This window comes from Rhopalosiphum padi, chromosome 1 (genome assembly GCF_020882245.1).
Source record: "Rhopalosiphum padi isolate XX-2018 chromosome 1, ASM2088224v1, whole genome shotgun sequence".
In the NCBI taxonomy this organism is placed as follows: Eukaryota; Metazoa; Arthropoda; class Insecta; order Hemiptera; family Aphididae; genus Rhopalosiphum; species Rhopalosiphum padi.
Window position 1 is genome coordinate 42,912,247 of NC_083597.1, and position 16,760 is coordinate 42,929,006.

The following is a 16,760-nucleotide window of genomic DNA, read 5'->3' on the forward strand; positions in this document are numbered from 1 at the left end:
AGTTGTTATTTGCTCTCGCCTCAGTTCGCTCACCTTGTATAATATTGTGTTGTTGTGCCATTTCAAATGTAATAGCAACCATAAATCATAGCGTCCAAATAACGAATTTAAAAGAAAAAATCAGTTTTTATCGTTTTTCAAATTGATAGAGTGGATTAAATTAATTATTAAGTATTAGTATACATATTATGTTACATATGTCTTAACGATAATCAAGGTAGGGTTTTAAGGTAATACCCATTATATTTTAATAGCATTTTAAGATTCTAAATATCTCAAAATGAAAAATAAAGTTAAAAAAAATTACATTAAAAACATGATTTACTTATTTATTTTAGTATAATATATATATACCAAAATCAGCTATATCAATTTTCTTTCAAAATAAAATCTTCATCCACAATTAAAAAAAATATATATATATTTATATATATATATATTATATAAACGAATATCGTCGATTTTCTAAGCGGAACGATGAATAAATTGGTTATGTTATTATGTTTTGTTATGGTTTTTGTGTGTTAATTATACAGTTTTTGAGAAAAATACTACATTATTCAAGTTCATTTCTGGTGATTTAGATAGGGCGTAAATTCCATTACCTATTTTAATAATAAATTGAAAAAAACCCACAAAAAAATCAACATAACTTGTTTGAAAAAATTAAAAACAAATATACCAGAAAAAAATTACATTCAACCTGGATAATATTCTTATCATTAAATTGTATACTCGCAATAAGAAAATTTAAGCTTAATATTAAGACTAACAACACAAAACTGGTTCTACTGAATATAAATTTTGTTCATTGATGTTTATAGGGTGGTAAAAATATCCGTAGGCTTGATTTTCTCTTGAGTACAAGATACTAATTGAAGATAAAAAAAACGAATTCATTATAATATTATCAATTATTAAATTTTTAAACATTCAAAGTTATTGATATTGATATCATAAATTATTCAAAAATAAATTTTATTCTTAATACTTTAAAATAATATAAATTATTTCAATTGTTTTAAAATTTAAAATTAAATTTGTGGGAAAATTATAAGCAATAGAGATTTATTATATAGAGAGCATATTATACAATTTTTTCTTCTTAATATGTATAGTGTATACCAGTTATACCTTTTTTGACCTCAAACTTTTTTTTTTAATTTAAGAACAAATTTCGTATAAGTATGCAAACTTATAAATAAGATCCCATTCATTTTGACATTCACCAATATATAAAAGGATAATTCAAAATATATATTGTCATACAATCAATGATTATCGAAAGGTTCTCAAGGTAATAATATGATCTTAGCCTCAAAAACTAATTGTTTCTAAGATCATTACCTTCTTACATACCTTAAGTAACATAGCTCACGAGATCACGTGTTACTCTTACTAGCCTCACGAAGCTGTTTTAAATATAGATTGTTGTCGGTTTCACTAATAAAGTAACTGTATTTTCATCTAAGTAATCAAAATATTTTTGTGAAACTTCTAAATTAACTATGTATTTAAATTGTAAAATATAATATATTTTTTTATGCAGTACTTAATTATACAAATAGTCCTAAAACTCAGTAATTCCTATTATCAAATGTTAAATAATTTTAAAAAGATTTTACATCTTTAGGTACCATGTATAAAATAAATATAACATAAATATTATTTTAATTGAATTATATTTAAAATTGTTTAGCCTTTTACAAGATACTAAAAATATAATATTCTATGCCAATATTATAATAAATTAGATAATATTAGATTCGTTAATGGGAGCATCCAAATTGGCTTTCTTCTTCTTCTTCTTCTTGATTTTCATATTCGCTATAATTCTATAAGATATAAAATAATTCTTAGTAAAGTACAATTTAGTTTAATTTTAAATTATGGTTTAAATACGTACCACATTTTGCTCAAATTGGTTTGATTCTGACCTTTGTGACTTTGAAAAGAAAAAATAGATCATTTGGTTAAAACACAGTTAGTACAATATATTATTAAACGATCAAAATAATATTATTTACCACTTGATTCATTTCTGTTTTACCGCCAGAAATATAAGTAGAAGAAGATGAATATCCCGATTGTTCTTTTTTCTAAATAAAAAAGACTCAATTAGTATCATTTAATATACTTATATATTAACTTATTTGCTAAACATAATAAATCAACAATACAATACAATTTTATATCTATCCATATTTAGTGTAATATGTTTTATAAACATATTTAATGTACATTTTTTCAACAAAATAAATAATAATAATATTTGGTCAAATAATTAAAGATTCAAATTTAAATTTTTAAATTTATATTTTATATTCTTCAAATTAAAATATACACTATAAAATTGTCTATACAAGAGATTATTTTTTTTAAATAATGATAATAGTACAAATAATAAAAATTCTCTATACATTTATATAGTATTGCTTTATGAATCAACAAATTAAAATAAATAAATTACTAAATCAGTTGTTTTTTAGCTAAAAATATTGTTTTTATTAGTATTTTACTATAAAAATAAAAATTGCTGAGTATTTAAAATGTCTATCCTTTTAAAATACTTAATGCATATTCTACCAGAAACAATCCTCAAATTGTAAAAATAAATCATTTTTTTCAACTATAGATTCTGATAACCGACATTGAAAATCACCAACACACATATACATTCTAAAAATGTATACTAACTTTCAAAAAATGAACTGTATAAACATTTTTTTTTTTTTAATTTATAATATTAAGTAGAATTCATGTTATAGATTACTATTGAAAACCCCTATTTAAATAAATAGCTTTTCCACATAAAGTGATATAGGATACCTTTGGGACATACTGTGTTTATATATTATATTCACTTTGTATGATTAATTTATTGTTTGTTCATGAATGTTAGCCTAATTATTCTTACTACAATAAATATCTAAGTGTTAAATTCAAACAAAGTAAATGTATGTACCTATAATATATTTTAGACATTGAATGATACAATGGTAATTTATGAACACGTACTATAAATTACGATGCACTTTATAGTAGCTCACTCAACTATGTATTTATTAAATACATTTTTTTTTTTAAACATTTTCATGTATAACTTATAAATTTTAAATGCGTTTCCACAAATCCCAATAAAAATGTTAATTAATTATCATTATTTTTTTACATTGTTTAAAATAAATAATAATGATTTTTAGTTTTTATTTTTATTCCAAAATTATAAATAATGTATTCTAGCTATGTTAATAAATTATAGTAAAAAAATATTTTAATTTACCGCTATTCCCATTGCATTTTCTTCTTCTTGGCTGTACAATGAAGACGACGTAGATTGATCCTTTACCTAGAAAATTAAAAAAAATCATAGTTTAAAACAAAAATAACATAGGATGTCGAAATTTTAATAACATAATGTCCTAGTATTTTTTGTTACTCTTTACGTAGATTTATTAACTACCATAATATTTCTTGATTCTCCACGTGCAGAATTTGATTCTACCATGCTACGTTGATTATAACCCTGAAAATACAATATTTATTGATAAAAAAAAAAACAAAACATGAGCAACAAACTATTTTATTTTAAAATGTATGTACGTGTTCCTATAAGTAATAAATACTAATAACTAACTATATATTATGTATTATAATTGAGTAAAATATTTGCATTTAAAAAATTATTATCTAGTAACTTTATTGAATTAAATTTGAAAAATTCACTATCCATATATCACATATTATTTTATATTATTTAATCATCAAGTATAATAATATTACTTACTGATGATGAAGTCATTGATGATTTACTTCCTTGTTTCATCTAAAAATTAAAAAAATAAATAAATTTAAAATAAGAAAAAAAAGAAATATGTACGATTATATTTTATACAGTATTTACCATTGCCATAGATTCTTCATCTACTTCTGATTCTGAACAACTACGTTGTAACCCCTAAAAATAATACAATTTAAATTAGATAATAAATATAAATATATTATATAGTTTTTTGTTTTATAATTTTTAATGCATTATAATTAGCTAAAAATGTAATATACCTACTAAAACCACTAAATTATTAGTGTTATTAATTTAAGGTAATACTTAGATAATTCGATATTATTTACCGATTGGTTAATTTCATTTTTACTACATCCATAGCCCATTGATTTTGATGAAGAATTAATTTCTCTATTTATCTAAACAATTAAAATATCGTTACTATAAAATTACAATATTATAATATTAAATTTATTCAATGTGAATTATATTAATATTCACCATCATTTCATTGTCTTGTTCTTCATTATCCGACTCGGAATAATTATATTGTTGATTATTCTAAACATATAAATGAGTTATATTATATTTATAAAAATAATATAGTTATTAGAATAATTTAGATATACTATAAATAACACGAAAACATGTGTATAATTTATTGAACCACCTTATTTTTAAATTTATTTTGTATATTATTAACCAAATGTACCTATATTTTATAATTAAGTTTAAATTAATTATATGTTTGTAAAAAAATATTAGGAGAAAATACGTTGATCATCAAATTATTTACCGATTTGTTTATTTCATTTTTACTACTTCCACAGCGGGATGATGAAGATGAAGAAGATTCGTTTATTTCATTTAACTGAATTAATAAAATATCGTTACTAAATTTAAATTTAATATTAAATATATTTAATGTATACTGTATTAATATTCACCATCGTTACATCTTGTTCTTCAGTCTCCGACTCAGAATAATGAATTTGTTGGTTGTTCTAAAATATATTAACAAGAAAAATATTTATTAAAAATAAAATAATAATTAAAACGATGTATGTATAGTTTGAATCATGGGCGCCTGCAGGAAATTTATCAAGGAGAAGCATAATTTCATTAAACACCAAAAAATACATTAAAACATGTTTATTCCTTGTAAACTACAAAATGTGTTAGAATTATATGAAATCAAATACCAACCCCACACACTAGAGTAAAAATATCGATAAAATGTTTATAAATCAGAATAAAAGTTAAAATTTTTAACATTCTATTTGAATTACAGGGGGGGGGGCAATTGCCCTGTCTTGCCCCCACCCCTCCGGGCGCCCATGGCGTGAAAATAATTTTTAATATAAAATTGAACTATTGATTTATATTTAATATTTACAATTCATACGAAGCAAATATATTACGTAATATGCATCGAAAATATACACATATTTTTAATGAGATGACAACAATTTAGGTAGGACAATATTTTTAAAATGTAAAAGTAATAATATAAAAAAATGTTCAAAGAATTTACCAATTGCTTAATTCCTTTTGTACCACTTCCACATGACATAGAAGATGACGATTTGTTATTTTCTTTATTCTAAACAAAGAATAGAGAAATTAATTTTAAAAGATAAATTAGTATAAATACTTGAAGTGTAATAAAAATTATATTTATTATTCACCATCGTTCCCGTAATTTCCTCATCTGTCTCTGATCTGTATTGGTCGACCTAAAAAATAGACATTATATTATATATATATATATTTATTAAGTTAAAACTCACTTTTATGTTAAAATTAATTTATTTATAAGGTGGCATAAAAATATTACTATTATAATATACTATTAAACAAAACATAGTATTACCGATTGGCACATTCCAGATTTACTATTTTCGCTGCATATTGATGTAGATGAGGATTTTTTGTTTTCATTTTTCTAAATAAATAATTATATTTTATTTATACAATAGAACTATGATATGAATAAGATGCGTTGTTTATACAAAATGTTAATAATAATTACCATAATTTCACTGTTTTCTACGTCAGATTTCGATTCAGAAACCTGTTTTCGGCTACCACACTAAAAAATATATCATAAAACACAATTTGAACGTATTTCTAATAATTCAAAATATCATCTATAGATTTAAAATCATTACATTTTTAAATTATTAAGAACAAAATAGTTGAATTATCTATTAAAAAAATAAAATAACAGACTACCGTAAAACGAAAATAAAATATCAAATAACATTGAAACAATATTATTTATTAATTTGTTTGTTACATATATTTGCAATAAATAGGAACAGATAAAAAAACGTTTATTATACATTTTAATTAACTTAATAAAATATTTTACCTTCATTTCTCCATTTTCTTTTATTGAATCTGAACCATTGCACTGTTTACCATATGAAAAAAAAAAGTAAAATCATACATCATTAAACAATACAAATATATAGTATTACATATTCAATATAATAATAATTATTATTATATTTTTTATACAATTTAATTATAATCATACCGAATCTTTCATAACCTTTTTATCTGTTTCGCTGGACGATGAGCAAGATGAAGATTTATTTTTTTCTTTTTTCTATAAAAATACACGTTTAATATTATATATTGTTATTCTACCTAATATATTATAAATACATACCTCAACATCACGGATTTCTACATTTGTTTTTGAATCGGAGCATTTACATTTCTTATTCTATACGTATATTACATAATTTAAACAATTAATAGACACGTAAATAATATTAAAAAATAAACAATAAAACATGAGCATTATATTTGTTAATGCTACATAATATTTAATGTAAAATTCACCTGATCATTACGGTTTTCTCCTTTGTTTTTTTTATCTGAGCATTTACATTTCTTATCCTAAACATGTATTACATAAAATCAGTATGAAATAAATAGATTTACATTAAAATATGAATACTGTAGATGTGTAGAATTATAATATGTGAACGCACAATGAATTTTGAATTATATACAATGGAATAATAATTTACCGAATCTTTCTTAATCTTTTTATCGGTTTCATTGGATGATGAGCAAGATGAAGATTCCTTTTTTTCTTTTTTTTCTTTTTTCTGAATAAATACGCATTTAATATTAAATATTTTTATTCTGCTCAATATCTCGTGAAATATTTACCTCAATATCACGGGTCTCTACATTTGTTTTTGAATCAAAGCATTTACATTTCTTACCCTATACATGTATCATATAATAAAAAATAAAAATAATTAATAAACATTTCAATAATATTAAAAACATGAATATTTTAAAATATTTTGATGTTAAATAATATTTTATGAAAAATTTACCTCATGATCATAGTTTTCTCCTTTGTTCTTTGAATCAGAACATTTACATTTCTTATCCTAAACATTTGTTACATAAAATCAGTATGATATAAATATATTTACATTAAAACATAAATATTATTGAATGATTGTATGTGAATGCACTATATATTTGAAATTACAAACAACGGAATAATAATTTTACCGAATCTATCATAACCTTTTTATCAGTTTCATTGGACGATGAGCAAGATGAAGATTCCTTTTTTTATTTTTTTTATTTTTTCTAAATAAATACACGTTTAATATTCTACGTTTGTATTCTACATAATATTTTATGAAAATAATTACCTCGTTATCACGGTTTTCTTTTTTCGATTTGGATTCAGAACACTTACATTTCTTAACCTAAACAAAATACATGTGTTAAATAATAAAAATAGTTAATATGCACTTCGATATAATTAAAAATATTGAAAACATGGATATTATATGTTTATTGAACATATTAAAATATGAAAACAATTACCTCGCCATCACGATTTTCTCCTTTTGTTTTTGATTCTGAGCATTTACATTTTTTATCCTAAACATGTATTACATAAAAACGATGTTAAATAGGAGTTAATATCATAAAAAAAAAACTTTTTATTAATACGTGAATATTATAGAATGATAATTTCTTAATGTAATTATAATCTTACCGAATCTTTCTTAACCTTTTTATCAGTTTCATTGGATGATGAGCAAGATGAAGATTCCTTTTTTTCTTTTTTTTCTTTTTTTTCCTTTTTCTAAATAAATATACATTTAATATTATACATTTTTATTGTACATAATATAATATGAAATCTTTACCTCAATATCACGGGTTTCTACATTTGTTTTTGAACCAGAGCATTTACATTTCTTGCCCTATACATGTATCATGTAATAAAAATAGTTAATAGGCACTTCGATATAATTAAAAATATGAATATTTTATAATATGTGGATACTATAAAATATTTCATGAAAAATTTACCTCATGATCATGGTTTTCTCCTTTGTTTTTGGAATCAGAACATTTACATTTCTTATCCTAAACATTTATTACATAAAATTAGTATGATATAAATAGATTGGTGAATGATAGTATGTGAATGCAAGATGTATTTGGAATTATATACAACGTAATTATAATTTTACCAAATCTTTCTTCACCTTTTTATCAGTTTCACTGGATGATGAGCAAGATGAAGATTCCTTTTTTTCCTTTTTTTCTTTTTTTTCTTTATTTTCCTTTTTCTAAATAAATATACATTTAATATTCTACATTTGTATTCTACATACTATTTTATGAAATATTTACCTCAAGATCACGGGTTTCTACATTTGTTTTTGAACCAGAGCATTTACATTTCTTACCCTATACATATATTACATAATAAAAATAGTTAATAGATACTTCAATAATATTTAAAACATAATTAGTATATATGTTGATGGAACATAATATAATATGAAAATAATTACCTCACTATTGTGATTTTCTCCCTTTGTTTTAGAATCAGAACATTTACATTTCTTATCCTAAACATTTATTACATAAAATCAGTATGATATAAAGAAATTTACATTAAAACATAAATAATATTATAGAATGATAGTATGTGAATGCACTATGTATTTGGAATTATAAACAACGTAATTATAATTTTACCGAATCTTTCTTAACCTTTTTATCAGTTTCACTGGATGATGAGCAAGATGAAGATTCCTTTTTTTCCTTTTTTTCTTTTTTCTAAATAAATATACATTTAATATTATACATTTTTATTGTACATAATATAATATGAAATATTTACCTCAAGATCACGGGTTTCTACATTTGTTTTTGAACCAGAGCATTTACATTTCTTACCCTATACATGTATTACATAATAAAAATAGTTAATAGATACTCCAATAAATAATAATATTGAAAACATAATTAGTATATATGTTGATGGAACATAATATAATATGAAAATAATTACCTCACTATTGTGATTTTCTCCCTTTGTTTTAGAATCAGAACATTTACATTTGTTATCCTGAATATGTTTTAAAAAAATACAACGTTAAATATAAATTCATATTATTAAAACGTAAATGTTAAGCAATGATGGTTAGTTAACGTATTGCCAACATTTTTGGAATAATAAACAATGTAATAATTATCTTACCGATTCTTTCTTAACCTTTTTATCAGTTTCACTAGATGATGAGCAAGATGAAGATTCCTTTTTTTCTTTTTTTTCTTTTTTCTAAACAAAAACATAATAATATAATATAATATCATGAATATTATTTATGTTTATATTACATAATATTATATGAAAATAATTACCTCGCTATTGCGGTTTTCTTCTTTTGATTTTGATTCAGAACACTTACATTTCTTAACCTATACAATATACATGTATTACATAATAAAAATAGTTAATGGACTCTTCAATAAAATTCAGAACATAAATATTATGTGTTGATAGAACATATTAAAATATGAAAATAATTACCTCTCCATCACGGTTTTCTCCTATCGTTTTTGATTCAGAGCATTTACATTTCTTATCCTAAAAAAGTATTAAATAATAACGATGTTGAATAAGAGTTAATATCATAAACAAAACTTTTTATTAAAACGGGAATATTATGAAATGATAATTTGTTAACGTATTTTGAAATTGGAATTATATTCAATGTAATTATAATCTTACTGAATCTTTTTTAACCTTTTTATCAGTTTCACTGGATGATGAGCAAGATGAAGATTCTTTTTTTTCTTTTTTTTCCTTTTTCTAAATAAATATACATTTAGTATTATATATTTGTATTTTACATAATATTTTATGAAATATTTACCTCAATACCACGGGCTTCTACATTTGATTTTGAATCAGAGCATTGACATTTCTTTCCCTAAATAGGTTTTACAAAATATAATATTAAATAAGAGTTTATACCATAAAAACAACACACTATTAAAATGTTAATATTAAACAATATGATGATCTGTTAACGTAATACCAAATTTTTTAGAATTATATGCAATGCAATAATTATCTTACTGAATTATTCTTAGCTATTTCATCAGTTTCACTGGATGATGAGTAAGATGATGAGCAGGACGATGAGCAAGATGAAGATTCCTGTGTCGCTGTTTCCTAAACAAACACATATTTTTATATTTAAACATGATTATATATATATATATAAATATTATTACAACATAATATTTTCTGAAAATATTTACCTCAACATCGTGGGTTTCTACATTTGTTTCTGAATTAGAGCTACTACATATCTGGTCCTAAACACGTATAAAATAATAAATACAATTTAAGGAGTTATATACATAGTAAACAAAAACTTAGTTCTTCTATATAGCCGGTTGATTTTCAGTATACTACGACATTATTTATAAAAAATAATATTCATGGATATATTGAATAATTTAATGATAAATAATAAATTATTCTATAAGTATAAAACTACTTTGAGCGCAGGCAGCGTGTCAGTAAACTAAATTATATACATTTACAATTGTTAACGTTGTCTTTAATGATTAGCGTTTTTTTATTAGTATTTCATTTCAACATAAAGTATTACCAAACTTAATATAACATATTATATATTATTATATAATATTACCTCACTCATAATTCAATACCAACATATTTCATTATTTTATGTGAATAGGTTTGTATTATAAATTGTTTGAAATACCTAAGTTAAACATTTAATAGTGTATAGAAAATAGAAGTAAGTTTAACAGTTAAAAGTTGAAAGTCTTAACTATTAATATGTTGTGCGTTGCAACTGATTCCCGAGATGATAGAAAAAATATAATCGTTTTTCTTATTATTAACTTATTTAATTAAGTTCGTATTTTTTATTAATCTGTTTTATTAAGCTTTAAACGATAAAGATAATAATTGTATTTTTTTTAGAATTAAGGGTGAGTATTCATCAGGTTGATCATATTTTGATCAAGTATTAATGTGAAATTGTTTTTATATAATGAAATTTAGTAATTTTTCGTTTTTTGATATATATATATATATATATATATATATATATGTATATTATATTTAATTTTGATATTAGTGCCTAACTATCTAAAAACGTTAAAATACAAAATTTAAAAAAATTACTTTAGTATTTTTTATTGAAATAAAAAACTTAAAACCACATATTATTATAATAATTATACTCTACAATATGTTTTGGACCGTTACATTTTTTTTTTCAATAATAGTTATAGGTACATAAAATAAAATACTTTAAAAAAATGTTCAAATAGTTAATTATTATTATGTGTCGTAAAAAAAAAAAAATATTTTCAAGTCAATAACACTTACTTTCTATAATAAATATTTAAAAGCTAATACTTGTGCTATTATTGTTCTTATATATTATAAAATAACAGATATGATTTACTTACATAATTGCATCGTTTAACTAATTGTGATGCGGGATTTGAATTAACCACTTGATTTTCAACATTCATAGATGTTGTGGTTTCCATTACAATATCTCCTATTGTATCTCGTTTCATTAAATTTTTCGAATTTATAAGCTCTGCAGCTATACGATCTGGCGACATTATAATGTCATCTCTTTTTACTAAATATCCATTATATCCATTAATACCATCACGTCTAAACAAATCTAAGCCACAAGCAACCTACACAAAATTACAAGCTAAACATTAACAAGTCGTTGAATGTATCATTATTGTATTAATTTTTAATATGTATATCTAATTTATATCTATTGTAGTTTACGACGTAAATAATACTTTATTAAAATAACGAAAGAATAAATTTTATTATAAATACATACCTACGTAAAACGTTTTATTGAAAAAACATTCATGAATTTTTCTCTTCTAATTTCCGATTACAAAATAATATGGTATGATATGGTATTTGAGGATTTATTTTACAATTGAGAGATAATATTTATTTACATCAATATTAATCCAAATATTTTTATTTATTATTTTATTAAATGTACATAATTTATAAATATAAACATATTTAATAATACAAATAACTATTCTGATAGTTAATATGTAATTATTATAAAATTATAATATGATAATGATTTTAATTAGTTTTAATTCAAAATAGTATAGTTTTATATATGTTATTATCTAAATATATGTATATACATTATACACCTATATATTCTAAGAGTGAAAATATATATAAATAATTTCTAAGAGTATAAATGAAACAATTGCCTAACTTAGAATAATAATATAGTATGTACTATTTTTTTCTAATATAATATTAAAATAAATATGATATGATTTATTAAATAAATAAAATTATTTTTTTTTTTTAAATAAAATGGATATTTAAATAGGCTTTTAGCTAAATAAAAACCAATTAAAACAATTAGTTTAGTAATGATTTGGCTTACAATATTAGTAGATTAATTTATTCAATTCAATTTTTCTTATAAAATCGTATTACATCATATAATTTTCCATTTATCACAATGATAAGCATATCAACTATACCAACTATACCATCGTGGATTACTTGATTTTTTGATGTGAAACCTATACTGAATTGCTATCGAAATGTTCATAAGTACTTTTGAATTTAGACATTTGGTAGATATATTTTGGTTGACTCCACAAGTTTCAGATAATGAAACCTTAAGTTCTAGAATTCGCATAAGAAATTTATTGTCTAGAGATGCATAGTAGGTCTATTAAATCTTAAAGAATATAATAGTACTTATCTGTTTTTTATCTATTTTATTTATAACTATGTGGTTGGTTTTTGTGTTACTGTTTTTATTTCATTTCGGTTAATTATTAATTTTATTTCTCATTTTTTACCGTTAATTTACTATAATAGACCTTTTGTAATGTTATTTCTCAGTGGGCTATATATTTCAACCAGATGGGTACTACACACTAATGAGTATTTTTTTCATGTGATAATTTTTTTTTTTACTTATCTATATTTTACTATTCTAGTATATGAAATATGCTTAAATCTCACTTGACTCATTAAAGTAATAAACAAACTCGTCCAACTTTTATAGATATTCATATGCATTTTAGTTTTTATTTACGAGTATAACTTAATTTAAATAGTTGTTGAAATATTGAATCATTTAATTAATTAATAAGTATGTAGACATTAATTTATCATTGAATATTTAATAATGATTAAACGATAACTCAGTAATAGCGAATAATATAAAGGTAAGTATTTAAAACAATGTAAAAATTAAATGGTGTTATTTCATAACACATATTGTAATATACCATAAATATTTTCAATTAGTTGTCTTTTTTATAAAATTATTTCTATTAAAATAATTTTAACAAATATATTTTTTTCTCCTCGCTATACCATACGTCATAATGCGTAAAACCAAGAATTAAAATACGAACCCTTTTCACTAAACATACAACTACAACATTCAACAGTCATAGTTAAATATACAATGCAAGCTATTCAACTTGCAAAAACTTTTGAAATAATTATTTTTATTGAAATTGTATTATTAAGTATTATAATAGTTTAAAATAATATCATATTTAATGCAATATTGTTATATATATATAGGAGGATCTAGCAATCTGTCTACATTTTACATAATGAATTTAATGATGGCATACAATTTGTTTCCTACTAGAATTCATGTCCATTTATAAATTGCAAATTAAAAGATAATTCTTAGATCGATCTCTAAAATTTAAATAGTGTAGTTTTTAAATTTTTTTTTGAAGTACGAAATTCAAAACAAGATTATCTGTATGAAAAAATGGTTTGAATTTAATTTTGTAGAAAAGATGAGTATACAAAAAACATATATATTTTAATATTGATTCTTCGAAAAATTGTTATCATTTGTATGTATAATTTATCATCACATTTTAATATTTTATACTATACCATGATATGTATTATATTAATGGATTAAACGTTACTTTAAACTAGTTATTAATTGTATATGATTGAGATACAACACAATGCCATTAGACAATGCATTTTCTACCACATTTTAATAAACACTAAATTTATCGCATTTTAAAACAAATATAAATTATTATAAATTATTATATTAATGCTTATTTCTTTTTTTTTATTATTATTATTTTTTAGGTGAGACATTAACCAATAACCATTAACTAACTTTGTGAAGAAAGATTTATGTAATAATTATTGTATCGATTATTTAGCAATCCGAGATATAATATTCACAGCACAATATATTATTTATTTTTTTGTAAAAAATACTAATTCTTAAATTAATATTTTTTAAAAAGCAACCCTTTTAGTTTCCGGATGCATAGTCATTTTAATTTGCATGTTAGCTTAAAAGAAATAAAACTCATAAAATTGCAACGCCATAATATTATTTCAATCTTATTTTCTACAAGAAACCCAGAAATAAGTTTCTATAAAAATATTATTAATAACAAAAAAAAAATGAAAACTTTTAAACTGTAGGAAAACAAATCAATTAGGTGTACCAGTATAGTACATATATTATTGCAAAGAATAAGACCTATTGTAATTTACCAAATTAATTTGTTCTTAATAAACAAACAAATTTATATGACTGTTTCATTTTTTTCATTTTAATATAAAAATAAATACAATTATTATAATAATTGAATGTGTAATCTGTATAAACTATATCATAAAATTATGAATGTGATTTTTATTTTTATTATAACAATAGCTGTGAAAGTTTTACAATATTTATTTAAAATGTTATTTAATTGGATGTTGGAAAGTCATTTTAAGTTATGATTAATAAAAAAAAATGCGTGTCTATTGGTTTTATAATGTTTTTTTTTTATCTTTTATTTTTTATTATTCAGAAGTATCTTAGGGTAAAATGAGTAATATATCAACAAATTTTAAGTAGTTCCTTTAAAAATCAATAATTAATCCTAGATAATAATTTATAATTTTATAATTTAAAAATGTATCTATATTATACTATACCAAAGATACCTATATAATACATAAAATTGAAAATTGAAAAAACAATTAAAACAAAATAGTAAATACACAACACATTTAAATACCCTTAGTTAAATTAGTATGTTATATTTTTACGAACAGTCTGACTTAATACGTAATATTATAATATTAATTATGCATTTATTATATTTTTAGCTATGGACATTTATTATTTATAGAAAATATATCAAAAAGTTTCTAGAGTACCTATACTTAAAAATTAAATACAAATTCTAAGAATTAATTTTTAATTCCAAAATCTGAGCTTACTTCAATATTATGTATTATTATAGAAAGTAATACAATGAATAATTGAGTAAAAGATTTCAAACTTCATATTCAACTATTTATAATATTATAGATACTTAAATGTTATTATTAAGTAAAAAAAAAAATGTTTTTATTTTATTTTTTTATACGAATTACAGTTATTATATTGATATCTATTAATGATAATAATTTAAGACATAACATTGTTTATATAAAATTATACTTACGCTTAAACTGATTGTTAAAACCAAAAAAATCGCTCTTTCACTCATTTTGTATTATGGTGTGATTGAAATGAAATATAATTTATCAAAATATATAATACCACTGTGGCTTAACCACTGAGTATCGAACCATATGAGGACTGCGGTCTTTTATACACCGAAACAATTAACCGCAGGTGATATTAAACATATTATTTTGTTTTGCTTAATTAAACAGTTTAACTTTTTTTTGTTATTTTACTTCCTACTTGATTGGTATTTTTTCTGTGTAAATATAATTAAAACCTACAAAAATCTGAGTACATGTCAAATTCATAATTATTATTATATGTGTATCTTCTATATACATATATGAAATTTTTAATTTGGTAAAAATGTACTATTTATTTTCTACGATTGTTCTAAAATGTATTATCAAAAATAAATATAATATAGGTATGAATAATGAAAATATTTTGTTTTTTTTTCAATTTTAATTCATTCTAATTAAAATAAGATTTAAAATTTAAATAATTGTATTAGAATTGTATATGCGAGCAGATGCTTTTTAAACTATATTTAAAAATACAATACAATTTAATCGTCTTACTTTTTTTATTTCATAATGAAGTGTGTTATTATAAATATTATAAACTCCAAAATGTATGGAGTTGCGGTTTTAGTCTGTTGAAGGTTGAACGAAATATTTAAACTCAACCTAAAGGCTAAAATATGCATTTAGGTTATAACTATTATTATAGCATACAGCTTAATAACAGTAGGTAATAACTAGCCATATAATAACTACATAATAGTATTAGATATTCATCCTTCAATATTCAATGAATATTTACTTTTATAACCTAAATAAAGATCAGTTTCCATGTCTAATTCAAGCAAGATTGTCCCGTAAAGATATATGCAAGATGATGCAATACAAAACAATTTGAAGAAAAACATTAATTACAAACTAAATTAATTAGAATTTTCAGACTGAGTCCAAAAGGGTTCGGTCACCCATTGAATATTCAATTAAACTCTATACGCGTGACACCTTTTGCATTTAGTAGCTTTGTCCAGCTTATAAATAAAAATGTACATGGAAAATTAACTGCAGACTCTGCTAAAAGTA

General features: G+C 21.7%; 2 protein-coding genes across 25 annotated transcripts in view; one reads left to right on the top strand and one right to left on the bottom strand.

Annotated features, from left to right (window-relative positions):
• LOC132932358 (acetylcholine receptor subunit alpha-type acr-16-like) overlaps positions 1-16,760 on the top strand; it is a 190,671-nt gene that overhangs the window by 92,182 nt on the left and 81,729 nt on the right. The window lies entirely within an intron of this gene.
• On the bottom strand, positions 1,664-15,799 carry LOC132932354 (dentin sialophosphoprotein-like). 22 transcript variants are annotated; one of them, XM_060998682.1, is made up of 42 exons: positions 15,653-15,799; positions 11,594-11,836; positions 10,403-10,459; positions 10,218-10,313; positions 10,012-10,068; positions 9,882-9,947; positions 9,666-9,722; positions 9,497-9,553; positions 9,333-9,413; positions 9,144-9,200; positions 8,973-9,029; positions 8,828-8,908; positions 8,641-8,697; positions 8,477-8,533; positions 8,314-8,412; positions 8,150-8,206; positions 7,984-8,040; positions 7,830-7,919; positions 7,655-7,711; positions 7,477-7,533; positions 7,147-7,203; positions 6,974-7,030; positions 6,829-6,909; positions 6,638-6,694; positions 6,462-6,518; positions 6,327-6,398; positions 6,159-6,200; positions 5,817-5,876; positions 5,658-5,729; positions 5,473-5,520; positions 5,319-5,387; positions 4,732-4,788; positions 4,581-4,655; positions 4,286-4,345; positions 4,132-4,203; positions 3,905-3,958; positions 3,788-3,826; positions 3,464-3,526; positions 3,284-3,349; positions 2,028-2,099; positions 1,907-1,945; positions 1,664-1,835 (listed from the first exon to the last, which is right to left on the bottom strand). In XM_060998682.1, the coding sequence occupies exons 1-42, from the start codon at positions 15,695-15,697 to the stop codon at positions 1,770-1,772; spliced, it is 2,820 nt and encodes a 939-aa protein (XP_060854665.1). In that variant the 5' UTR covers positions 15,698-15,799; the 3' UTR covers positions 1,664-1,769. The 22 variants fall into 22 exon arrangements, with proteins under 22 accessions (XP_060854665.1, XP_060854668.1, XP_060854671.1 ...); XM_060998685.1 differs by having other exon boundaries at positions 9,348-9,413; positions 9,867-9,947; XM_060998688.1 differs by having other exon boundaries at positions 8,314-8,394; positions 8,843-8,908; positions 9,867-9,947.